This window comes from Narcine bancroftii, chromosome 8, assembly GCF_036971445.1.
Source record: "Narcine bancroftii isolate sNarBan1 chromosome 8, sNarBan1.hap1, whole genome shotgun sequence".
NCBI classification, from domain to species: Eukaryota; Metazoa; Chordata; class Chondrichthyes; order Torpediniformes; family Narcinidae; genus Narcine; species Narcine bancroftii.
Window position 1 is genome coordinate 69005155 of NC_091476.1, and position 25428 is coordinate 69030582.

General features: G+C 47.7%; 2 protein-coding genes across 5 annotated transcripts in view; one reads left to right on the forward strand and one right to left on the reverse strand.

Annotated features, from left to right (window-relative positions):
- Window positions 1-14907, forward strand: part of LOC138740829 (breast cancer metastasis-suppressor 1 homolog) — a 32056-nt gene extending 17149 nt beyond the window's left edge. For 2 of the 3 annotated variants that reach the window (XM_069893998.1, XM_069893997.1), the window contains exons 4-12: window positions 414-541; window positions 4752-4831; window positions 5799-5895; window positions 6640-6732; window positions 9658-9722; window positions 11002-11041; window positions 11147-11203; window positions 11757-11883; window positions 14054-14907. In XM_069893998.1, the coding sequence (XP_069750099.1) occupies window positions 414-541; window positions 4752-4831; window positions 5799-5895; window positions 6640-6732; window positions 9658-9722; window positions 11002-11041; window positions 11147-11203; window positions 11757-11883; window positions 14054-14171 (805 nt within the window). In that variant the 3' untranslated portion in view covers window positions 14172-14907. The remainder of the gene's footprint in view (window positions 1-413; window positions 542-4751; window positions 4832-5798; window positions 5896-6639; window positions 6733-9657; window positions 9723-11001; window positions 11042-11146; window positions 11204-11756; window positions 11884-14053) is intronic. The other variant, XM_069893999.1, reaches the window with a different exon arrangement.
- A 1066-nt stretch (window positions 14908-15973) lies between these two features.
- The window catches only part of ltbp3 (latent transforming growth factor beta binding protein 3), a 171126-nt gene continuing 161671 nt past the window's right edge, over window positions 15974-25428 (reverse strand). For both annotated transcript variants that reach the window (XM_069893984.1, XM_069893983.1), the window contains 3 exons: window positions 20988-21098; window positions 19946-20062; window positions 15974-16677 (listed from right to left, as the gene is read on the reverse strand). In XM_069893984.1, the coding sequence (XP_069750085.1) occupies window positions 16526-16677; window positions 19946-20062; window positions 20988-21098 (380 nt within the window). In that variant the 3' untranslated portion in view covers window positions 15974-16525. The remainder of the gene's footprint in view (window positions 16678-19945; window positions 20063-20987; window positions 21099-25428) is intronic.

Below are 25428 nucleotides of genomic sequence, written 5' to 3' on the forward strand. Positions count from 1 at the left end.
TGCTGAGCACTGACTCTTCGACGTTCTCTCGATCATTGCCCATGGGACCATTCTTGATGTGTGAGGCTAGGGTATGGTGCACGTGCAGGAGTCACTGGATTGCGCTTTAAAACTGGAATTCCCTTTAGACTGGGTAAGGACAAAGTCAGAGTGGGCTGTGATGCTGCCCACAATTGAATAGCCACCCAGCGCTAACTAACTACGTACACGCACGAGGAACGGTGCTTGGTCGAGGCACTGGAGGGCGGCACTTATTTCCCCCGGCGAGAATCAGCATCTTTAGGAAAGGAGGGCAATAAACCAGCAAAGAACGCTTTTGGCAGCTTAACAGATTGCTTGATAAAGATTGGCGGAAGATTTGCTCTGAGCTATAAATAGAACAGAGGGTAAAACCCGCAGCTTCTCTTTTACAGACTGTACAAAGAGAGACTGAGCCAGGTGGAAGCCAAACTGGATGAGGTGATTGCAGGGAAAGCAACTGAGTACTTGGAGCCCCTGGCTGTCCTACAGAAGAACATGAAAATCCGAACTGAGGTAGCAGGTAATGGGGGAATCACTGAGTTAACCTCGCACCTACAATCTAGGGTGCCAATAGACTGTGTGTCAGTGGGAATGGAAGTGTAACTTTAGGCATATCCAGATGATGCTTTTATTTAAAATGTTAAACTGAAGATACCATGGGAAGGGATTGTCAGAAATGTACTAGTTGCAACCACATGGTGACCAGAGCCTTTAACTGCATTATGAGCAAAATTAAATGTTAATGGCAAATAAAATGGATTAAAATCCCTGTTATCTGAATTCTATCAACCGATAGCCTGAAGCAACCGAAAATAAATAGGTAAAAACTACAAATGTTTAAAATTGGGCACCCTCTCCCTCCCCCAGCCAGTATCAGTTCGCCAAAGCACACAACACGCAATCTCAAGCAACAGGCAAATTTACTGATCCAGCATCTACCAATCTCCATAGGTGCCAGATACTGGGATTTTACTGTACAGGTAGTCCCCAACTTGCAACCTATGCAACTTACGGACATCCATACATATGACCCCAAAAAAACCCTGTATAAATTTTAAAAAATATATGTAAATATAAAAATTTCGCTTTTGGGGTGAAAATAGAAGTGTATCTATGGAAAATAGCCCCTACAGAGTTATTTTATTTCCTTAAACCAATTAAATTATTCAATTTGTGCCAGATATTCAAAATGGCGCCTCCCTTTCAGCAGAAATAAATTTAGCATCCCATTGTATATAAGGTCTTTTCCCACTCTCTCCAACTTTGAGCAGTTCATTTTCCACCCATGAAGATCTGCCTCTTCCATCAAAGAGGGAAGAGACTAATTTCATTTGGGCTGCCCAATAATAATATTTGGAAGTTGCAAGTTGTTTGAAGTTGTATTATATTTCCAAGTTAAATTTTCTATGGAGATTCTAGCTAACTTACCTTTCCAAAGAAATTTCCTAATTAATTTTTTCAAGTTTTGAAAAATATTCTGTGGTAATGGTATTGGAAGAATCTGGAAAAGATATTGTAGATGTGGAAATCTTCATTTTAATATAATTTACCTTTCCAATTAATGATTTTGGGAAGAGTTGCCCATTTATTTAAATCTTCTTCACCTTTCTTCAGCAAGGGGAGATGGTTCAATTTATACAGGTTTTTTAAATGATCTACTTTGATCACCAAATATTTAATCCCATTCATCAGCCATCTGAATTGTGTCTTTCTTTTACACTGTGTACAGTCCCCATATGTTAAAGATATTATTTCACTCTTATTCCCATATATTTTATAGCCAGAGACCCTCCTATAATCTTCCAATTGCAAAAGCGGTCTTTGTAGTGAAGTCACAGGTTCTGTCAAATATATTTATACATCATCTGCAAAGAGACTGATCTTATGCTCATATTGGTTCACTCTAAACTCAATGTTTGAATCCTGTCGAATAGTTTCCGCTAAGGGTTCTATGGCCAATATGAATATGCCTGGAGATAATAGACATCTACTAGACCTGGATAGTGGGAATGTTGAAGATATTTGACAGTTGGTCACAACTCTAGCCTTTGGTTCATTATGTAAAGCTCAAATCCAATTTATAAAGTTTTGACCCAATCCAAATTTTTCTAATACTTTAGATAAAAAGTCCCAGTCCAAATATCAAAGGCCTTCTCTGTATTCAGAGCAATTGCCACACTAAGTTCACCTCTTTTCTGGGCCAAATGAATTGCACTAAGCAGTCTTGTTACATTATCTGCTGACTGCCTTTTCTTCGCAAATCCAATTTGATCCATATTTATCAATTTAGGCAAATATTTTGCCATTGTATTTGCCAAGGCCTTGGTTAGTATTTTATAATCTGTATTTAACAAAGAAAGTGGCCTATATGATGATGGTTTCAATGGATCCCTGTCTTTCTTTCTCCTAAAATGCCCTTAATCCAAAATAGAATAATTCTTTTAACTATGGGCAATTTAATTCTACATGCCTGGTCCCGTAAAGGGACTAATGTTATTTGAATAGTTAAAAAAAATGAAAAGAATATCCATAATAATACAACTTCTTTCAATTGAGCGCTTTTTTTTTTAAAGAATAGGATCGACCATGATTCTACCAGAGTGCAGTGAAATGGAGATTCTAATACGAAAGGGAATCACAAAGAAATTTACATCATTATTGTACTTTCTACTTCAATCGGGCACTCCTAAGCGGGAGTTATGTAAGTCAAAACAAAAATGGGAATCAGACTTGAATATTAGTATTAATGATAAGACCTGGTCTGATTACATGACTAATACAATTAATGTAAGATCTAGACTGGTGCCCCTCAGAAACTGCATAAATTAAATTCTAATATATCATATATTAGAACCAGGTATCTTTTTACATTCTACCTGGTTATAAACTGAAACGTTTTTGCGAGAATTTATGATTGTTATTAAACCAAATTATTGGGAAGCAATTGCTACTAAGTGCAGAATTATTTCTTCAAGGAAATATTATGGACATAAGACCTAAAATGAAGCTGTCCAGGTACCAATTAGAATTTCTTAAAATTGCATTAGCAGTGGCCAGAAAATGTATTGCAGTTACATGGAAGTCTGATTCCCTTCTGGACAGAGCCCGATGGAACGCAGAAATGCATAGCTGTGTATTCTTAGAGAAAATTACCTATAATTTAAGGAAAAAACAATGTCTTTTCAGGTATGGTACCCCTTATCTACAAATACAGGGTTGAATATTTTAGGTACACACTATTTTTGAATTTTTAATTTTTTTTCTTCCATATTTGTGATCTAAGTGGGAAAAAAAAGATATTTTGAGCTGGAATCCGGATCCAACAATTACTTTTTCTTTTTTCTTTCTTTCCTTTATCTTTTTTTCTTATTCTTCATTCTATTTCTTTATTATTTCTCTTTTTGTTCTTTCTTTTTGAGGTTTTTGTTTGGGGAAGGAGGGATGGGTTTTTTTTGAAGTCTGTATCAGTAATTCCTTTTAATTTATGTATATGTGATGGTTAATTATTGATATTTGTTTAATCATAAATTTAAAATAAAATACTTAAAAAAAAAAAAGAAGAAAATAGCTCTGGGAGGGGTGACCAACCTCTCGGGAGAGCTACCCTCGGTAGTCACCATGTTGTAGTTGACGAACAATAAAATGGATACAGTAAATTTCCAACTTGCGTCCATTTTGACATTCGACAGGTCGGTCAGAACGGAACTCGGTCGTAAGTCAGGGGCTACCTGGATGTGTAATCGTGAATTGTAAAATAAAATCATGGGCCAACCAAAAGTGGCAGTTTATAGTGACTCAGAACCTCTGAGAGAGGAGACCAGTGAACACAAGAGGGATGATTATCCTGCCTGCATACTAGCAACCTAACCCATTTTACCATTTGACATAGGTCTGCCAGATTGTGAGTAAGCTGGTTTGTGGGCTTGTCCTCACCTTGAACAGTCTAAACCTTACCGCCTCACTCCCCCACCGATAGCCCGTCACCAGCACCCAATAATAGGTAGTGGTGACTAGTAAGGGATTACTTAAGGTGGTATGTGAATGGAAAGAAAAAGTTTGAAATCCACTTCTATAGATCAATACTTGGAGTAGATTTTCCATTGGTCTTTTATAAATCGTGTGCATATGTTTTATTAAATTGTGTGTGTATTTTCCCACATTCTTATAAATTGTGTGTGTTTTATTCCCTCTACGATTTCCCACCCTCTCCTAGTAATTATGCATTAATAAAAGTAAAGTTTGATTGCAAACCCCTTGTGTCCAGACTTGTCTCTCACGGACCTGACACTTCCTCAACACAACAATGACCATGCGGGGACCGACAGTGTTAAATCATCCTAATTTCAACCTGGCATATAAAACTGGGGGAATATTTTTGAGCCTTTTTTCCTTGGGGGGAAAAACAAGTGGGTCTAACATGCCATCAAATATGGTGTATTATACCTGATACTAGACGTAGATGCTGTTGAGTTACATGGCCCACCCCTTTTGTTCGCGGGATGCCAACTTGCTGTATAAAAATATGCACTGACCCAGAAAAATGCCATCTTTGTTAATTTCAGTGTGAACGACCAAAACCAGCATATTGATGGGTCTTCATTACGGAAATATAGCGGGATTTCTGTGGTGGGGTGGGAGGGAATAACATGAAACTGGCTTGGAGTGATTGTGTGGGTTGAACCTGCTGCTCTATGGGGTCCTTAACCATGTCCTAATTCTGCATCTGATAGGAGTATATAAAGATCTCTGTTTGGACGTAATCAGAAATAGGTACGAGTGCGAATTGCAGGGAGCTCGACAACATCTGGAGGTAAGGCCATAGAGAATGTGGGTTGAAGTCTCACAAGCTCCTTCTGTTTTACTATTCTTGTATCATTTAGGGCAGCCATTCTCAATGGGCTCCTTACATACCCCCTGGGAGCCATAGCACATTTAAGGAAAAGCCTTGTTTTCACCTCATGTAACGTGAATTTTTTTTAATGTAGTTGGTAGGAGAGAAGTACGAGTGGTATGGTTAGTATAGCGATTAGCACGATGCTAATACAGCGCCAGAGACCTGGGTTCAAATCTGGCCCTGTCTGTAAGGAGTTTGTACGTTCTCCCCGTGACTGCGTGGGTTTCCTCTGGGCGCTCCGATTTCCTCCCACCCTTCAAAATTAGGTTAACTTGGGTATAATTGTGTGGCATGGATAGCCGGAATTGGCTTCTACCGTGCTGTAAATAAAATTTTAAAACTTTTTAATTTTAAAAAAACCAAAACTTGACTGCTTCACAAAGAAGGGGGCCCATACACTTTGAGGGATCTATAGCCAAAAATAAATGTTGAAAATAGCTATTTTGGGTATTAATGTGAAAATTGTGTTGATACAATTAAATGGAAGTCCCAAACTCACCTAAGAATTGTACATTTGATTTTTTAAAAAAATCTATGTCATCCTCTTCTTCCAACAATGAATCCACCCTGCTCTGTTCTGGGAAGTAATCTCACAACTGCTGGCTGACACCTTTTACATCACAAGTTTGCATTCCTTCCACATCCATCAATATAATAAAATGCAAAAACTGTTTTGGAGAAATTAAACAAAGACTTGAGACAAGAAGCTCACATACAGAGAAATGTCCCTCTTACTCCAAAAGTGGACCCTCTGATGGATCTGGGTGCTCCCGTGCACACATGCCATGTAATCGACTGGGCTATTTGTCAGAAAGTTAGGCTGTATTTAAAGCTGCTGTTTGTAAAGAACAAATTTGCTCTCTTTCTATTTTGGTGGATTTAGAGTGAGAAGCTTCTGTTATTTGATAACATGCAGAGCGAGCTGTTGGAAAGAATTCAGCGACTAGAGGAAGACAAGCAAAGTATAGACATCACCTCTGGTCAGTGTACAAGCCCTCTTGGCATCTTTTCTCTCCTGTATTAAGGGAGTTGTCAGTTATTCCTGTAGGTGATCCGTAATCATTAACAAGCTCTCCTAGCTTGACTAGGTGATTGCTCTGAAAGATGCTGGAAAGGTTGTGCAATGGAAGGAACTTGTTTCTTCCTATGCCATATCACAGTCAGAATTTATGGTCACAAAATTTGTTGTTTTGAAGCAGCTTTACAGGGGCAAAAGTTGCTAAAAATTACACTTTTTTTTAAAAAAAAAAGATAAATTGGCACAAAAGAAGAGAAAAAGTGAGGTAGTGTCTCTAGCTTCATTGTTCATTCAGAAATATGATGGCGGAGGAAGGGGAAGAAACTGTTCTTGAAACATTGAGGGTGGGTCTTAAGGCTCCTGTACTTCCTTCCTGATGGTAGCAGTGTGAAGAGGGCATGGCCTGGGTGGTGGGGTTCCTTGAGGTAATCCTGCGTTAAATTTCAACACAACCTTGGCCAAAATGGCAGATGCAAGGGCAGGAGCACCACACGTATCTTGATGCAATAACGCCAAGAATGTTATGTGAGTGGCCGGTGGGGGGGGGGGGTGGGGAGCTACTCAAGGGACATTTAGACATCTTGTGGGGGTAATGGGTAGAGGAAGTTATAATTTTCTGTGGCCTAAAAAATAGAGAATGGGCTAATGTCTGATGTATGCACAGAGCAGGTTGAGGATTCACTTTAACAGTTTCTCTCTTTTATAGAATGGTGGAACGAGGAAGCCCGAGGAAAACGAAACAAAAAGAAGTGTGATACTTTGAAATCAGAAAAGAAGAAGAAGGCAGCAACTGTGTCCGATATCCTTTCATACTGTCTTTCTTTCACTGCATTGCAGTGGCTTTTGAGCACAACTTCAGGTTGGTTTATGTTGCCATCCCTGTTTGGCTGCAGCAACTGGCGCTGTCTGGAAGGAGTCTGAACATCTTCCTGTGACCTGCATGGGTTTCCACCCACCCTTCAAAACTTGCAAGGGTTGTATTGATTGATGTATTTGGGCGGCAGGTGTTCATGGGCCAAAAGGGCCTGTTACTGTCCTGTATGTCCAAATTAAAAATTTCAATGCATTTGTACATTGTGCCTGTGTATTTGTCGAGAACCTCATTGTTATTATCAATCAATTTATGAAGTTCCAGACCCAGCTGTGGGTTTCAGGAAATTTATATTATTCCCTCAGTGATTTACACCTCGTGTAAACCTGGTGGCACAAGGAGTAAGCTAAATGTGTGCTGAGTTCCTGGAATGCATTGCCGGTTGTGGAGGGACAGGGACATTGAAAAGATTTTTAGAAAGGCATATGAATGAAAGAAAGGTGGAGAGTTTTGGGTGTGAGGTAGGGACTGATTAGATTTTTGTGGAGTAGCTTTATGTAGGTCAGCACAATATTGTGGGCCGAAGGGCCTGTACTGTGTTATAATGTTCTTTGTTCTAAAATGGAAAGGTGTACAGTCTTTTGCACTACCAATAAGTAGAAATTCTCCCTTGCCTGCAGGAAAAAAGAATCTTGGGGTTGTATGTGATGTCTGACAATCAATCTGAACTTGGAAGAAGGGTGGGAGTGACACCATAGTGGCAGAGCAGAAACGTGGCAGGGAGAAGTTAGGACAAATAATAATTTTGCTGGTAAACTCTAGGTACCACGTGCGACGCATGTATATGCAATTGCCTATAAATCACCCATGCAGTTTCATGTCCCTTTAGTCCCAAACTGGATAGTGAAACAGAGTTTCAGGTCACCAACTCATTCAGAATGGAAATGTGCAAGGGGAGGTTTAAAAAAGTGGTTTAAAAGTGAACAAAACAAATTTCTGTGATAGAATGCAGACCAAAGTTGTCTGGCCTTAATATTACAATTAAAGATGAAAGAATCAGCACTACAAATTGAAATGAAATATCCAGCAAATTAAAGACCGGTAGGTGTATATTACCTGAATTAGTTGGATTAATATTTGAGCTTCTTGGGCTTCAGTTAGGAGATGAGGTTCTGCCCCTTCATCATTTTTGGAACAATGTGAGAGACAGGCGGGTTGCAAAAGGACAGAGAATTAAAGTGACAGATGTCTGGAAGCTCCCCATCACTGCTGCCTAAATGGCAGTGTTCTGCAAAAGGGTCACCCAATCTGTGTTTAGTTTCTCCAACAGAGAGGGATCCACGCTGTGTATACTGAATAGAGTATAGCAAACCGAAAAGCAAACTAAGTGCAGCATCATCTGAAAGTGATGTTTGGATTCTGATGTGGGAGATGGGAAAGAGGGGTAAAAGGCAGGTGCTGCATAACCCATGGCTACATGGGATGGGAGATTGTTATGGAAGGAAACTTCAGGCTTTTGAAAAGGGAGCAGAACATGTAGCAGAAATCACAATGGAGGCAACTTGGGATGGAAGTGAGGATAAGGGAATCTGGCTGGGGGAAGAAGATTAGGAAATAAAACAGATAATTTGGGAGCTCTTCTACAGTTCATTGCCAGATACCTTATATACTTGTGTAATCGTCAGTATTGTTTAATAGTCTTACCCCTTTTTTGGCCCCCAACTGCCCACACTTCTGAACTCCCAACACCCCGAATGTGGATATACCACCCGGTCCTAGCCATCCGAGCTTCTGACGCCTGACTGGGAAGCCTCACCCTGACCACCCACCCTTCCGATCTCCCAACACCCCAAATGTGGCCATCACCTGGCTGCCCACTCATCCAAGCTCCTGATGCCCACCCATCTGAACTCTTGACACCCCGAATGTAGACTTACCTCCTGGCTATCCAGGCTCCCGACACCCCAGCCACCAGCCCATCCTAGCTCCTGAAGCCTTGAATGACATGGGTACTTAGTGCAGCCAAAAGTTTGACCCTTGTAAAAGTGAACTCCTCCCCACCAAAAAATTGGACCAAAAGATTCGACAATTACATGAGTATATATGGTATGTAATACCAATCTGGCTCCCTACAGGGTTGTAACATCGGAGTTGATTGTAGCTGATAATCTCAATCCTTTCTCTGTAGTTTAGTTAGTCTGGTATCTGGTTTCAGGCCAAACCTGTTGACCCTAAGCTAGGATAACATACTTGTTAGTGTCCTATTTCTTTTCACAAAAGAAGTGTCCTGTTTGCTGCAAAACAAGGAAATGTATGAATCTAATTACTATATTTAACGGCATATAATACCCCGCCACCCCCCCTCTATTTCAGGAGGAATATTAAAATTTTTTTAGGGTATTTATGGGTAAATTGGCAAATGGACTCCTCCTGCACTTCATACTGCTAGTGGGGTGGGGGGCCGCCGTGGTCGTCCTTCTCAACGGGGGGGTGTGAGCAGCAGCTCCTGAAAGGATGGTCTTGCGCTGCTAATGGGGGGCTGCTGTGGTCGGCCTTCTCAGCGGGGGAAGTGAGCAGCGAAGGCTCTGGAAAGCATAGGCTTGTGCTGCTGGTGGGAGCCTAATTTCAACTTTGCATACAAGACTCAGGGGATATTTTTGAGCGAATTGAGCTGTTAAATTCTAAGTTGAAGAATTAGTTATAATTTGCATTCTTTGGGGCATTACTTGCCCTGTTTTCCTGGTCAGGCCTCTTTTTTGGTGTTCGGTAATAGGAAAAGAGAATTCCTAACAGGCATTACTTGCCCTGTTTTCCTGGTCAGGCCTCTTTTTTGGTGTTCGGTAATAGGAAAGGAGAATTCCTAACAGGAAAAGCACTGCATTCTTTGGATTTCATTCCTTAATATCAGTGCACGGCCATATATCGTCTACATGTTACGAGATATCGATATTTTGGAGGACTGGGCTGCCATCAAAAAGGTAAAGTCTGCTACAAATTCCAGCATCCCCACTCGTTCCTTATCAACATTTGCTTCCTGTCTTCGGACTTCACTTTTCTCACAAACATCTTCCTTTTCTCTCATGCTCCGACTTCCTAGACACATTCTTCCACATATTCCCACTCAGTTTGCTTGTTCCCCTTGTGGCTTTGGTAATCCCTCCTCTTCCCAATCCCGACGTGCTTTGCCAATCCCTTGTAGCTCTAACTTTCCTGGGATTAGACAATCACAGGGTCCACAGTTCCATTGTAGATTTGGAGCTGTTTATGTGAGGTCCAGTTGGGAAATGTCGACAGCAAACACTCTCTCTGCAACTGTTGCTTGACCTGGGCATTTCCAGCATTTTCTAATTTTAATTCTTGCAAGCATTACATCACTAGCTTTGGCTTCCCTGCTTGTTTTTATATTGAGTGATATTTTGGCAAAGGGTGACCCTCATCAAGGGATCAGCAATGGAGAGGGTCAAGAGCTTCAAGATGTGGGTGTAAAGATCTCGGAGGATCTGCCCTGGGGCCTCCATGTTGATGCAGTCCCAAAGAAGGCTTGCTACCATCTGGAAGGAGGTACAGGAACCTGAAGACGAGCACCCAGCGGCCCAAGGACAGCTTTTACCCCCTCTATTATTAGATATCTGAATGGACAATAAACCACAGGCACCACCTCACTTTTTCATATTTTTTGCACAAATTTATTTATTTTTAAATGTAATTTTATGGCAATATTTGCACTGGTGGTGGAGGCTGGTTCAATAGGGACATTTGAAAGACTCGGGCACACAGATGAAATAAAAATAGAGGATTATGAGGTAGGGAAGGTTGAGTTCATGGGCCAAAGGGCCTGTACTGTGCTATCATGATCTATGAATGAACGAAGCCAGAAATACATTGCTGTTTTTAAAGCATTTTGGTTTTAAACTCTAGGCCTCTGCTGGCTTGATGCATTCTGGAAAAGCTGGACTTCCATGGTATCCTTTTATTTTTCCCTTCCACCCAGTTGTACAGTCCAGAAGGATACAGTGCAATCTAGATTTGCATTGCAGATCATAGTTTCACAGGTTGGCAGATTGTTAGACCTGGCTTGGACCCCAAACTTGGCTGTTAGCTCACCCTTGGCCAAAGTATATGTGTCCTCTATATTAAAAACACAAGTAAGGAAGCTGACCTCGCTGACACACCAATAAGGGTGAGTGATGCGTGCCTGTGTACTGATAAATGAAATAAAATGGTGGATACCTGATAAGTCTCCTTTTTGCCTTGCAGGCGAAAGCTGTCATCAGTCAGCAAAAGAGAAAATCGGACGGTGAGTGGAGGGTGTCAATGAGTTTCTTTCAGCGCTTGTTGAAACCTATTCATTCTCCGGACAGTCACTCAACGATAACTTGGCCTCCATTTGCTTGCTTCCCAGGTGCAGGTTCCGAGGGTAAGAAGGCCAAAGTTTCAGTACCACTGTTAAGTGACTCAGGTATGTAGTTCTCCACATCTCGTACATAATCCTTCTTTTACATGGATTCATGGAATCATACAGCTCAGAAACAAGACCTACAGCCCTTTGCCTGCATAAAGTCCCATCTAAACTAATAGCTGATCCATTTCTCCACTCAGTCCAACTGCCCAGCCTTCTCCCCAAAACCTTTGATACCCCGGTCAATTCCGTACTCACAAGAGCATTCAAGATGCAGGGATACCAAAGCACATTGTTATTTTAAACTGTTAAATGTTAGACGTTCTATAGAATATGTCAACATTTTCTGTATCCTCCATTTTGCAGAACCAAAAAAAACTAAACTTTAGTATAAATTTGTTTGAATGAGTCATAGACAACAGCAATTCTTTTATCCTCCAACCGATTATCATGGAAAGTAGTCAGTTCAATTTAAGCCAATAGAAACGAAATGACATCCACTGTTAATTTTACATGGTTGTGAAAGTACAAGAGTGAGAAGGAATCTGAGATTTTTTAAAAATGGAGTTTGTAAGAGGTCTGATTGTTCTCCATCCAACCTTGTCCCAAATAGTGTTGCCCAAACAGGAGAAACATGTATACGTGGCCAAGTGTGAAGATGGAAGACTCTTGTATGAAGGAGACTGGTACAGCAAAGGACAGAGCATTGTCCTAGAGATGAAGGATGAAACACCCTCGCGGTAAGCATGATTAACTATTTTCCTCTTTCACTCTTCGTCCGTTCACTGCAGGTTTGAGGGATGTGTTCTACTATCTTGTTGAAGTTTGCACTGTGAAGAGGGAGCTGAGAGCAATCCTGTACTTGCCTGACTAATGTACTTACTCAGAAGGCATTTTACATGCTTTGCCCAGGATTACATGGCTTGTATTTGGATCAGGAATCTTAGTGTTTTACACTTCCTTGCTAATTTAGGACCTACTAAATGTAAAGATATAAACTAAGAGATTGGAAAGCTCCAGTTCACTGTAGCTCCCAGCTATTCCATCAGAGAGGCTAGACTGCTCAGCTATCATAAGGAAAGCTTTATCACAATTGCTTGTCCTTGCACCTGAAAACAAATCTATGGGACCCATTTCCTTTTTTACACAGCATATGGTGGCACGGTTACGCTGTTACAGCGCCAGCGACCCAGGTTCAAATCCGGTGCTCTCTGTAAGGAGTGTGTACATTCTCTGAGCCTACATAGGCTTCCTCTGAGTGATCCAGTTTCCTCCCACCCTCCAAACATGGGTCAATTACGTGCTCATGGGTTGAAAGGGCCTGTTACTGTGCTGTATGTCTAAATCTTTTAAAAAGGGTGGCGCAGTTAATGCAAGGCTGTTACAGGGCCAACAATCAGAGTTCGAATGTGGTGCTATCTGTAAGGGCCTGTTACTGTGCTGTGTCTAAATTTAAATTGCGCATTCTACTACGTTTAGTGAAAATTGCCCATCTTGTTTGTCACAAATGATTTTCTGTTTGTTGTAATGCATTTGGTTTACACACCAACTCCTTTTACTCTCTACAATCTGTCCCAACTACGCAAGCCTGCACAAACCCACCATTCCCTTTCAGTGTATCATTAGCCCCTCCCAATCACTCTGTAGAGTTCCTCCCCTAAGTTCCTTGTAAAGCCTCGTCTTCAGGTGCCCCTCTGTAAATTAACTTCCTCTTTCCAGTGGAGGTTTTTACACTCAAACCATGTTATTAAGGCTCAGAGCCGCAAGAGATACATCGCCATGTGCACGAGCTCCACTTGGCACAGTCAGCGGTGTCGAGTGAATCAGATATTCTTAATAATAAAGAATCTTGTTTTTATGGTTTTTTTTTCCTTCTTGCTGAGATAATCAAGCCTGAATGCAATAATTGAGAGGATCATCTCTGGGCTGGCCAATAAACAGCCAGTCTACTCCTTCCTGATCAAGATCCAGATTCTAAATGTTGTCAGGGCAGCTTAGAGCTCGATTTTTTGATGTCATCTGTAAGTACACATCATGGTGATTCTGGCAGGTGGCTTTCACTGGTCCAGCAGAATATGGCACTTGAACCCAAGCTTCCTGGTTAGTGGCCAAAACCTGATGGAACAATTCAACATGGGTCGTGGATAGGACAGAGGATCTTGTACCTCACTGAGATGGAGGAGGCAATGTCACCACCCATTTGAGACTTGCCCAACTCAGTGCAAACAATACTCCTGGGCTGTTAAACGAGCCCAACATGTTTTGGACATGCCTTGAGAACTACTGGAATGAAGTATTTCAAACTTTTTCTGCTCTTTTTAAAGTTAATTTTAAGACTAATCTTTTAACTGACTTGTTTGGTATTGTTGGAGAGAACGGCATAATTCTAATGGCATCTGATCTGCATGTATTAGCTTATGGCTTAGTTGGAGGGACGTTACCCCACATAATCACACCCAATGGCTACGTGACGTGTTTAAATTTAGAGAAGATTCTATGCCCAATTTCCGATTTGAATTTAAATTTTCAAACATGGTGGGGACCTTTTCTGAATTATTTTCAGAATCTCTGAGTTGACATGAATGCAGAAACGTTGACTAATAAGGTAATTCATCACTTTGATTAGGAATTCTACATTTTCTCTCCTTGCCAAACAGCTTTATTTTTGGTAGTGGGTTTAGATCTTTTTTATAATAAAATATTACTGTAATATGTTTGAGAATGCGGGGAACCTTGGATGAACTGGTATGATCTTAGCATAATGCATTTTTTGACTTTTAATATGTATTCTTGTGTACTCTATTTTTTAATTGGATCTTCAATTTCAATAAAAATATTGAAAAGAAACAAACCCAGATCAGCTCAAATGACATCTTTCTGACCCACCCGATTCTTTCTCTTCCTCTCCAGTGCAATGATTACAGCTGTCAGTACAGGAGAAGTCTGGCTCCGGCGTTCCGATGGCAGCAAAACCAAGTTGTATGTCAGCCAGCTTCAGAAAGGGAAATATTCTATCCACAAAGCATGAATGTTGACACTAAACATTTTGGATACCCAAGAGGAACTGCTATGAATTGCAAAAAGAAATATTTATATATGCAGTTGCAGTAAATGAAAAGTACTTTTTGATAAGCAACCTTCTACCTAGGGTTCACATGGCAGACTGGTGGAAACATGCCATAGTGAGCACAGAGGCTGGCAAACCAATAGCAAGTTGGAGGACTATGACCAATGATATCCACACTCTGACATTGTTGAGAAAACAGCCGGCTTTGGGGAGGCCGGATTCACAGAATTCCCCGAGTGCCTCCTCTCTAGATTACTAGCGCGATCCATGAATGGCCAAGAGAATACTCTAGCACTTTTCCCTTTGTTTTTCTTTTGGTGACTAGCCTGCACTAAGACTCAAATCTGTGTGATAGCAGCAGATTAAAAGACCCAGTTGGAGCTTATATTCAGACGGTGCTTTGTGGATCCCAGTTACACAGTGGAGATCATCTGTGGGTGATCCCAGTTACACGGTGGAAATCGTCTGTGGGTGATCCCAGTTACATGGTGGAGATTGTGGATAATCCCAATAACAGGGTAGAGATCAACTGTGGATATATTGTTCAATTAATTGTACAGCACTTTTATATTAAAAAAAATGGACTAATCCTATACTGGAGTCCTGAGCACTAAAACTATAGTTGGATAAAATGTTTATTGTAAATCTATCAAAACTTTAAAGAAAGACATCTATTAAAATAACTATTTGACATTTAGGCTGGTCTTGATGTTTAATTTGGTTGTCTCCTGTGCCCCATTCTCTTCTCCCTTGGATTCCCAGGTAGAATTTCAGCCCAGCATTAGGGAGTGGAAAATCAAACCAGACTACGGTTCACTGTCCATGCCTTGCAAAGGGCTGGCACAGTTGGCAGAGCAGTTGCGATACCAGTGATCGGGACCAGGATTCGAATCCTGTGTTGAGTGCAAGGAGTTTGTACGTTCTCCCCGTGTCTGCGTGGGTCTCCTCCAGATCTGGTTTCTCTCACACTTCAAAAGTATTCCACTAGTTGTAGGTCAGTAGGATGTAATTGGGTGGCCCGTGCTCATGAGCCGGATGGGCCAGTTACCGTGCTGAATGTAAATTTAAAGTTGAAATCAGCACAAGTTTGGGTGGAAGATCTGAGAGCACAGCATCCCAGGAGGGAGTGGCATATTCCTCGGCAGACTCACCATGCTGGAGAGTGAGTGACAGACCTGCCGGTCAGGCAGCCATGGGGAAGTTCGCAACAATTCCAGGGCCACTAGAGCGTGGTCCTTGCACTCGGACCTACAATCCCTTGGGATTGTCACTCATTCTCCAGCATGGTGAGGGCCACTCGGCCGAGGAGTATGGCACTCCCTCCTGGGATGCTGTGCTCTCAGATCTTCCACCCAATCTTGTGCTGATTTCAACTTTAAATGTAGACATTCAGTGCGGTAACTGGTCCACGAGCCCGTGCCACCCAATTACGCCCTCCTTTTATCCTTTCACGATCTGAGATCCTCTTTCTGCTTGCGTCCCTTCCTGGCTCACGTGTTCCTTGACCTTCAGCGCTCACAGCCACACAATTAATCTCGCTGGAAGTTTTCCTCTTGACTGTAAATGACAGACTAGCTCCAAAGACAGCACAGGATTAGTGTTGGGTGTAGGGCGTTCTCATCCTGTAACGAGAACCAAACCTACAGCCGATAGTAACTGAAACATTCCAGGTAGCAAGTGTGCAGCCAATTAAAAATTTGCGTTTGAACCCCCCCACCTCACCTTGCTCAGGCCGATGTATCTTAAAAGCTCTGCATGACCGGTTGGGAGATTCATTTCTTTTATTAATATCTACATCACAGTCCAGTCTGAAGTGGTCGCCACTTCGTCTACCATTACCAACAGTACACTCAATATAGCAGCTGATGCCGGTCTCTGCTGCCACTGGATTGATGTTGCCGGAGTCCTTGTTTCTTCCTTCAGTTCAAGTTGTGAGATGGCCCGTCCAGTCAAATCTTCTGGAGACGAAAATACATGGTGCCGCCCTGTTGAGTGTCGAAGTGATCTTCAATTGAAAGAGCCCTTGTGGTCAAATAGCGGCCATATTGAGTGTGCAGATCTTGCAAATTTTTTTTAAAATGATTCATACAAAAGACAAATTGGACAACTAATCTCCACCAACCAAAGGTATTGATAGTAAAATAAGGCATCTTTCCTCTCCTGCACTTTGTTCAGCGTATTAAATATGTCTTTCTGGAAGTTAAACGAATATTTTCAATGTTATTTGATACACCGTTCCTTCAAGGCTCAGTGGCCGGCCAAGAAAAGGATGGGTGAGAGTTGTGGGTTTTTTTTTTGCCCGCCTTTGATGTCATCTAGCTCAACTTCCACCGTATGCATCTCCCATGACGCCGTTCTGGCACAAAGCCCTGGAAGCAGACACACCGGTACGAGCCCATGGTGTTCAAGCAGCGTGCGTTCTTGCAGAGGGATCCCTTGTGATGGCGTTCCCGGCACTCGTTGATATCTGTGGGCCAGAGAGCAGTGAGCGAGGTGGGTGGTGTGACCTGTAAATGTTTGAAGGGGTGGCGAGTGCTGGAGCGGGAGGTGAAAGCATTTGAAGCTGATTCCCCGAGAGGGGGAATTTCGGCTACGAGAGGCGTCGAACTTCAAGTAGAGCCAATGCCTCATAACTCTAGAAACTCTGGGTCAATTCCAAACCTCTGTGACTGCATGGGTTTACTTTGGCTACAGATAGACCCCGACTTACGATGTCCAACTTGAGAATATTTCATAGTTATGATCATCAGAATCTGTTTTGTATGAGGTAAGTCGGGGTCTACCTGTATCAGTGTTGAGCGCGTCTCTCTCCAGTGAGGTGCACGCAGCCTCGGTTGACAAGGCCGTAGGGATAAAGGTTTTCTGCCCATGCGTCCAAGCATTTCACAGCTTATTTTTTGCCTGGAGTGTATTAACTCGTTTTCAATGGCTTATTCCAGGAATGCATAAAACTCGGTGAATTTAACTATTGATCTGTACAGATAGACTTAAGATATTTGACTTACGATGAAGTCCCGGAACCGAACCCCAATCGAGGACTACCTGTTATCAGACGTGCTTGGTGGAACACAGTACATAAAGAAAGCGAATGCTCGGTTGGCCTTCATTTCAAGGGGAATAGTGTCGTAAAGAGGTGTTGATGAGGCTACATGGGGCACTGGTGAGACTTCGTTTGGAGGACTATGTGCAGTTTTGGGCCCCTTAGACGGGGTGTTGGAGAGAACAGAGAAGATTGACCAGGATGATTCCTGGAATGCAAGGGCTAACATATGAGGGCCGTTTACCGGCTCCTGGACTGTATTCATTGGAGTACAGAGATCTGAGGGGATCTCATAGAAACATTTTGAACGCTGAAAGAGCACAAAGTCAATGTGAATAAGATGTTTCCCTTGGTGGGTGAATCTAGGACAAGAGGGCATGGTCTTAGAATGAGAAGAGACCCATTTAAAACAGAGAGGAGGAGAAATCTCTTTAGCCAGAGGGTCGTGGAATTCATTGCCACCTACGGCCATGGAGGCCGGATCGTTGAGGAAGTTTAAGGGGGAAATGGATAGGAATCTAATTAGTCAGGGGATCAAGGGATATGGGGAAAAGGCTGAAACTTAGAACTAGATGGGAGAACGGTTTAGCTCAGGGTGGAGTAGTGGAGCAGACTCGATGGGCTGAATGGCCCTTATGATCTTGGCCCATGTGTCTGTGATGGTCCAAACTGGTCATTTGGTGCACTGACTGTCAAACACCCATTTACGCTCATCTCAATTTTTAATTCTCAGTGCACACCCCCCAGATTTTATACACGGGGAAATTTGCAATGGTCAATTAACTAACTGAAAGGGGTGGTAAAGAAAGCATGTGGGTTCATTGGGGTGGGAAATAGAGCATTAAAACAAGGAGGTCATGGAATATCAGAGTTTATTGTCATGAACAAGTCCTGAAATTTGTTGTTTTGTGGCAGCGTCACAGAGAAAAAGTTCATATAAACCACTTTCAAGTTGTTTTTGTACAAGGGGCAACACACTTGGCGTAGTGCCGGTACAGTGAATCCCAGGCTGTTTGTACATTCTCCCCGTGTCTGTGTGGGTTTTCCCCCAAGGGCTCCAGTTTCCACCCACCGTACGGGAGGCTGTAGGTTAATGGGGTGGAAATTGGGCGCACAGACCTGTGGGCCGAAAGGGCCTGTTACTGTGCTACAGGTCTAAATTTATAGAAAAAATATTATAATAAAAATAGTGCAAGAAAAATTCAAAGTAAGGCAGTGTCTGTGGATGGCGGAGGGGGAGAAGCTGACCTTGTGCCGCTGAGTGCTCGTCTTCAGGCTCCAGTTCCTTTTCCCCCGATGGTAGCAGAGAAGAGAGCATGGCCTGGGTGGTGGTGGGGGTCTTGAGGATAGAGGCTGCTTTCTTAAGACAATGCCTCTTGTAGAGGACCTCAATGGAGTGAAAACCAGTGCCCGTTATGCTGCTGGCCATGTCACACTTTGGTTAGGGCGCACGTGGAATACTCCCCACAATTCGGGACGTCCCAAGCACATGGAGGCTTTGGAAAGGGTGCAGAAGTGGTTTACCAGGATGTTGTCTGGTTTAGAGGGTGTATGGGCTATGGGAGGAGATTTGGGTTGTTTACAGTGTAGGCTACAAGGTCAGAATCTTTTCCCCAGGGTAAGACATGACATGCATTTAAGGTGAGGAAGGGGATGTATAAAGGAAGATGTGCAGGAAAATAGCTTTGGGTGCCTGGACAGGCTGCCAGAGTAGTGGTGGAAGCAGGTACAATAGGGTTTAAGAGGTGTCTGGATGGACAGGAGACAGGGAGATGTCAAATACAAGCAGCAGAATTTTAGCTTGATTTGGACATTATGTTCGGCACAAATATGTGGGCTAGAACGAAAGGTTTGATCCCTGGGCTGTACTGTTCTGTGTTCTACAACCACAGCACGTCTTGGAGATGGGGGAGTCAGTTTAGATATACCACAAGGCCCTCCCGGCCCCCGAGCCCGTGCTGCCCAATTGACCTGCAAACTCCATGTGGTTTTGGAGGTTGGGAGAAAATCGATGTGCCCGGAAGCAGGTCACGGGGAGAATGTACCTGCAACCTCCCAAACAGTGGGTGGAAACTGGAGCCCTTGAGGGGAAAACCCAAACAGACACTGGGAGAACGTACAAACAGCCTGGGATTCGAACACCGGTCCCAATCGATGGCACTGTACTGGTGTCGCGCTAACCGCTACGCTAAGTGTGTCGCCCCTTGTACAAAAACAACTTGAAAGTGGTTTATATAAACTTTTTCTCTGTGACGCTGCCACAAAACAACAAATTTCAGGACTTGTTCATGATATTCCATGACCTTGTTTTTAATGCTCTATTTCCCACCCCAATAAACCCACATGCCTTCTTTACCACCCCGTCTACGGGCTCGAATTCTGGTAGCTAGAGCTGCAACAGGGCCGCGCTTAATGGGGCAAACCCAGGAGTAGATGTCGTCAAGCCATGTGGTGTGCAGACTCCACACAGACAGAGCTGGAGGTCTGGGATTGACCCAGGATCTCTGGAGCCACTGGATGAGGCCTCAAAGCAAAGGAGATTTAACGGTTGTGCAAGATCATGAGGGATTTCTAGGGGTACATGTTAAATCCTGATTTAAAATTAATGAGCAAACTACCAGGGTGAGAGAGGTCCCTTCATTTATGAGAGACCAGAAACCCGTCCCAATACGAATTCCTCTGCTTTGCAACCCACCTCGGCATTTTCCGCTGCTGTCCAACTGGAATCCTTTATAGCAATTGCATCTCCGTCCTCGCACACAACGGCCGTGCCTGCAGGAACACTCATCGGAGTCGGCGTAAGAGCTGTTATCTGTGCAAACAAGCAGTTCAAACCTTGGCGGACCCTGGTGCGACCTCACTGATGACTTGGCAAAGCGGCACAGTTAGCGGTAGTGGTGGGGAGGGGTGGGGAGGGGTGGGGGGGGGAGGCCACGGGCAGTTAGTGCCATGCTCTTGCGCTGCCTGCGATATGCACATTCTGTGTGGGTCTCAGAACGCACGAGGCTTTACTCCAATGGATGGGCTGGAAGGACCTGTCGCCAGGTTGTTATGTCCAAGATTTAAATTTAGGGAGCTGGCCTGAATCCCTGGGCTGGTTTTGGGGCAGAGAAGGTTTCTTCTCAATGTTGGTTCAAGATTTCCCACAGCAGGAAATCTACCAATGCGAGCAATTCTAGGCAATAGGTCAAAGCCTGTTGTTGGGATCTTTCTTACTTCCGCTCCCCCTCATTATTGCCCTGGCCTCCCTCGATCACTCCAGATTATTTGTTTCCATTTTGTTTCCTTACAATTGGTGCATTATCTGGGAGGTTAATCGGATCTGCGGTTCCTTGTTCTCCGCTGGAGGTAGATTTTTAAAAAATCTAAATCTACACGTCCATGAGCCCTGTGCCTGCCCAATTGACCTATAGCACCCCCTGGTACGTGTTGAAGGGTTGGAGGAAACCCACACAGACACGGGGCGAACGTGCAAACTCCTTACAGACAGTGCCGGATTCAAACGGGGGAGGGGGGGCTGCAGCAGCGTGGTGCGAGCCACGCCTCAGGTTCACCCGAGCAGCTAGTGTTCGATGAGACGCGAAGGTATATTCCGGCCAGAACGCGAAGGACAGGCCGAAGGCGGCTCAAAAGGAGGAGAGAGGGAGGTTCAGGCAGGGCAGTGAACTTTGCGCCTTTTTCTTAAAACCGCCTTAAAGGTGCTGCATTGTCAAGGGGGAGAGCGGAGTGAAACTCACCGTCACTGCTCCGTGAAGTATCCTTCTTCTCCCTCCGGCCTGGATTCATCCCTCGAGCCGAACGCAAGTTCGGAACCCATCGAGTGCCATTGCACAAATGGGGGAAGTTGACTGTAAAAGACGAGACCTGTGTCAGTGCAGGCACTGTGGGAACTTCCCGCCGCCACTTCGGGGCAGGTGGACCAGGGGGGGGCAGGTGGACCCAGGGGGGGGCAGGTGGACCCAGGGGGGTGCAGGTGGACCCAGGGGGGGGGGCAGGTGGACCCAGGGGGGGGCAGGTGGACCCAGGGGGGGGCAGGTGGACCCAGGGGGGGGGGCAGGTGGACCCAGGGGGGGGGGCAGGTGGACCCAGGGGGGGCAAGTGGACCCAGGGGGGGGCAAGTGGACCCAGGGGGGGGGCAGGTGGACCCAGGGGGGGGCAGGTGGACCCAGGGGGGGGGGCAGGTGGACCAGGGGGGGGGCAGGTGGACCCAGGGGGGGGGGCAGGTGGACCCAGGGGGGGGGCAGGTGGACCCAGGGAGGGGCAGGTGGACCCAGGGGGGGGCAGGTGGACCCAGAGGGGGGGCAGGTGGACCCGGGGGGGCAGGTGGACCCAGGGGGGGGCAGGTGGACCCAGGGGGGGGGCATGTGGACCCAGGGGGGGGGGCAGGTGGACCCAGAGGGGGGGGCAGGTGGACCCAGAGGGGGGGCAGGTGGACCCAGGGGGGGGCAGGTGGACCCAGGGGGGGGCAGGTGGACCCGGGGGGGGCAGGTGGACCCGGGGGGGGCAGGTGGACCCGGGGGGGGCAGGTGGACCCGGGGGGGGCAGGTGGACCCGGGGGGGGCAGGTGGACCCAGGGGGGGGGCAGGTGGACCCGGGGGGGGGCAGGTGGACCCAGGGGGGGGGGCAGGTGGACCCGGGAGGGGGGCAGTGGACCCAGGGGGGGGCAGGTGGACCCAGGGGGGGGCAGGTGGACCCAGGGGGGGCAGGTGGACCCAGGGGGGGCAGGTGGACCCGGGGGGGGGAGCAGGTGGACCCGGGGGGGGGGGCAGGTGGACCCAGGGGGGGGGGCAGGTGGACCCAGGGGGGGGGGGGCAGGTGGACCCGGGGGGGGGGCAGGTGGACCCAGGGGGGGGGGCAGGTGGACCCAGGGGGGGGGGGGCAGGTGGACCCAGGGGGGGGGGGGGGCAGGTGGACCCAGGGGGGGGGGGGGCAGGTGGACCCAGGGGGGGGGGGGGCAGGTGGACCCCAGGGGGAGGTGGGGGGGCAGGTGGACCCAGGGGGGGGGGCGGTCAGTTGGCAGGGCTTAACCTGCTGGAGTCTGGTTCTTGGTTCACCAGCCTCTGGGTGAATGCCGCCGGGCTCTCCGAGTCCCCATTAGCCCCGAGGGACTCGACCTGCAACCTCTCACTCAAATAGGGAGACAAGGGCAACTGCTTTTGTGTCAGCGAATGGTTCGATGATCACCGCACCTCCAGCAAGACCGCAGGAAACTACGCGCACTCCCCTCCATTCACTCCACTGCCGTGGGGAAAGCAGCCAATAAAAGATTCATCCCACCTTGACCAGACTCTCTTCACCCCTTCCCCTCACCATCCTGTCAGGAAGAGGATTCATAAATATTCTGCGATTCTCACCACTATCAGATTCCTGAACAAAACTCAAGGCATATCATGTAGCCTTTGCTCTGTTCTAAGTGCTCTCTCTCTCTCTGCCCTCCTTCTCCCTCTCTGCCCTCCTTCTCCCTCTTCTGCCCTCCTCTCTCTCTGCCCTCCCTCCTCTCACTCCCTCCCTCCCACCCTCTGCCCTCCCTCCCACCCTCTCTCTCTGCCCTCACCTCCACCCCACTCTCTCTCCCACCTCCCCTCCCTCTCTCTCTGCCCTCCCCTCCCTCTCTCTCTCTCTGCCCTTCCTCCCTCTTCTGCCCTCCTCTCTCTCTACCCTCCCTCCCTCTTCTCCTTCCCCCTCCACCCTTTCTCTCTGCCCTCCCCTCCTCTCTCTCAACCCCTCCCTCCCTCTCTCTGCCCCTCCTCCCCTCTCTCTCTGCCCACCCTCCCTCTCTCTGCCCACCCTCCCTCTCTCTGCCCTCCCTCCCTCTCTCTGCCCTCCCTCCCTCCCTCTCTCTCTGCCCTCCCTCCCTCTCTCTCTGCCCGCCCTCCCTCTCTCTCTGCCCTCCTCCCTCCCTCTCTGCCCTCCCTCCCTCCCTCTCTCTCTGCCCTCCCTCCCTCCCTCTCTCTCTGCCCTCCCTCCCACCCTCTCTCTCTGCCCTCCCTCCCTCTCTCTGCCCTCCTCCCTCTCTCTCTGCCCTCCCTCCCTCTCTCTCTGCCCTCCCTCCCTCTCTCTCTGCCCTCCCTCCCTCTCTCTCTGCCCTCCCTCCCTCTCTGCCCCCCACTCTCTGCCCCCCACTCTCTGCCCCCCCACTCTCTGCCCCCCTCTCTCTGCCCCTCTCTCTCTGCCCCCCTCTCTCAGCCCCCCTCTCTCAGCCCCCCTCTCTCAGCCCCCCTCTCTCAGCCCCCTCTCTCAGCCCCCCTCTCTCTCAGCCCCCTCTCTGACCCCCCTCTCACTGCCCCCTCTCTCTGCCTCCTCTCTCTCTCTCTGCCCCCCTCCCTCTCTCTGCCCCCCTGTCTCTGCCCCCCCTGTCTCTGCCCCCCCTGTCTCTGCCCCCCCTGTCTCTGCCCCCCCTCTCTCTGCCCCCCCTCTCTCTGCCCCCTCTCTCTCTGCCCCCTCTCTCTCTGCCCCCTCTGTCTCTGCCCCCTCTCTCTCTGCCCCCTCTCTCTCTCTTGCCCTCTCTCTCTCTGCCCTCCCACCATCTGCTCCCCCACCCTCTGCCCCCCCACTCTCTGTCACCCCTCTGCCCCCTCACTCTGCCCCTCTCTCTCTGCCCCCCTCTCTCTCTGCCCTCCCACTATCTGCCCCCCCACTAACTGCCCCCCTCTCTCTCTTCCCCCCCACTCTCTTCCCCCCCACTCTCTTCCCCCCCACTCTCTTCCCCCCACTCTCTTCCCCCCCACTCTCTTCCCCCCCACTCTCTTCCCCCCACTCTCTTCCCCCCCACTCTCTTCCCCCCACTCTCTTCCCCCCCTCTGCCCCTCACTCTGCCCCTCTCTCTCTGCCCCCCTCTCTCTGCCCCCCTCTCTCTGCCCCCCTCTCTCTCTGCCCTCCCTCCCTCTCTCTCTGCCCTCCCTCCCTCCCTCTCTGCCCTCCCTCCCTCCCTCTCTGCCCTCCCTCCCTCCCTCTCTCTCTGCCCTCCCTCCCTCTCTCTCTGCCCTCCTTCCCTCTCTCTCTGCCCTCCCTCCCTCTCTCTCTGCCCTCCCTCCCTCTCTCTCTGCCCTCCCTCCCTCTCTCTCTGCCCTCCCTCCCTCTCTCTCTGCCCTCCCTCCCTCTCTCTCTGCCCTCCCTCCCTCTCTGCCCCCCACTCTCTGCCCCCCACTCTCTGCCCCCCACTCTCTGCCCCCCCACTCTCTGCCCCCCCACTCTCTGCCCCCCCACTCTCTGCCCCTCTCTCTCTGCCCCTCTCTCTCTGCCCCTCTCTCTCTGCCCCCCTCTCTCAGCCCCCCTCTCTCAGCCCCCCTCTCTCTCAGCCCCCTCTCTGACCCCCCCTCTCACTGCCCCCTCTCTCTGCCTCCTCTCTCTCTCTCTGCCCCCCTCCCTCTCTCTGCCCCCCCTGTCTCTGCCCCCCCTGTCTCTGCCCCCCCTCTCTCTTCCCCCTCTCTCTGCCCCCTCTCTCTCTGCCCCCTCTCTCTCTGCCCCCTCTCTCTCTGCCCCCTCTCTCTCTGCCCCCCTCTCTCTCTGCCCCCTCTCTCTCTGCCCCCCTCTCTCTCTGCCCCCCCTCTCTCTGCCCCCTCTCTCTCTGCCCTCCCACCATCTGCTCCCCCACCCTCTGCCCCCCCACTCTCTGTCACCCCTCTGCCCCCTCACTCTGCCCCTCTCTCTCTGCCCCCCTCTCTCTCTGCCCTCCCACTATCTGCCCCCCCACTATCTGCCCCCCTCTCTCTCTTCCCCCCACTCTCTTCCCCCCCACTCTCTTCCCCCCCACTCTCTTCCCCCCACTCTCTTCCCCCCCTCTGCCCCCTCACTCTGCCCCTCTCTCTCTGCCCCCCTCTCTCTGCCCCCCTCTCTCTGCCCCCCTCTCTCTCTGCCCCCCTCTCTCTCTGCCCCCCTCTCTCTCAGTCCCCCTCTCTCTCAGTCCCCCTCTCTCTCAGTCCCCCTCTCTCTCAGCCCCCCTCTCTCTCAGCCCCCCCTCTCTCAGCCCCCCCTCTCTCAGCCCCCCCTCTCTCTCAGCACCCCTCTCTCTCAGCCCCCCCTCACTGCCTCCTCTCCCTCTCCCTGCCCCCCTCCTTCTCTGCCCCCTCTCTCTCTGCCCCCTCTCTCTCTGCCCCCCTCTCTCTCTGCCCCCCTCTCTCTCTGCCCCCCCTCTCTCTCTGCCACTCTCTCTCTGCCCCCTCTCTCTCTGCCCCTCTA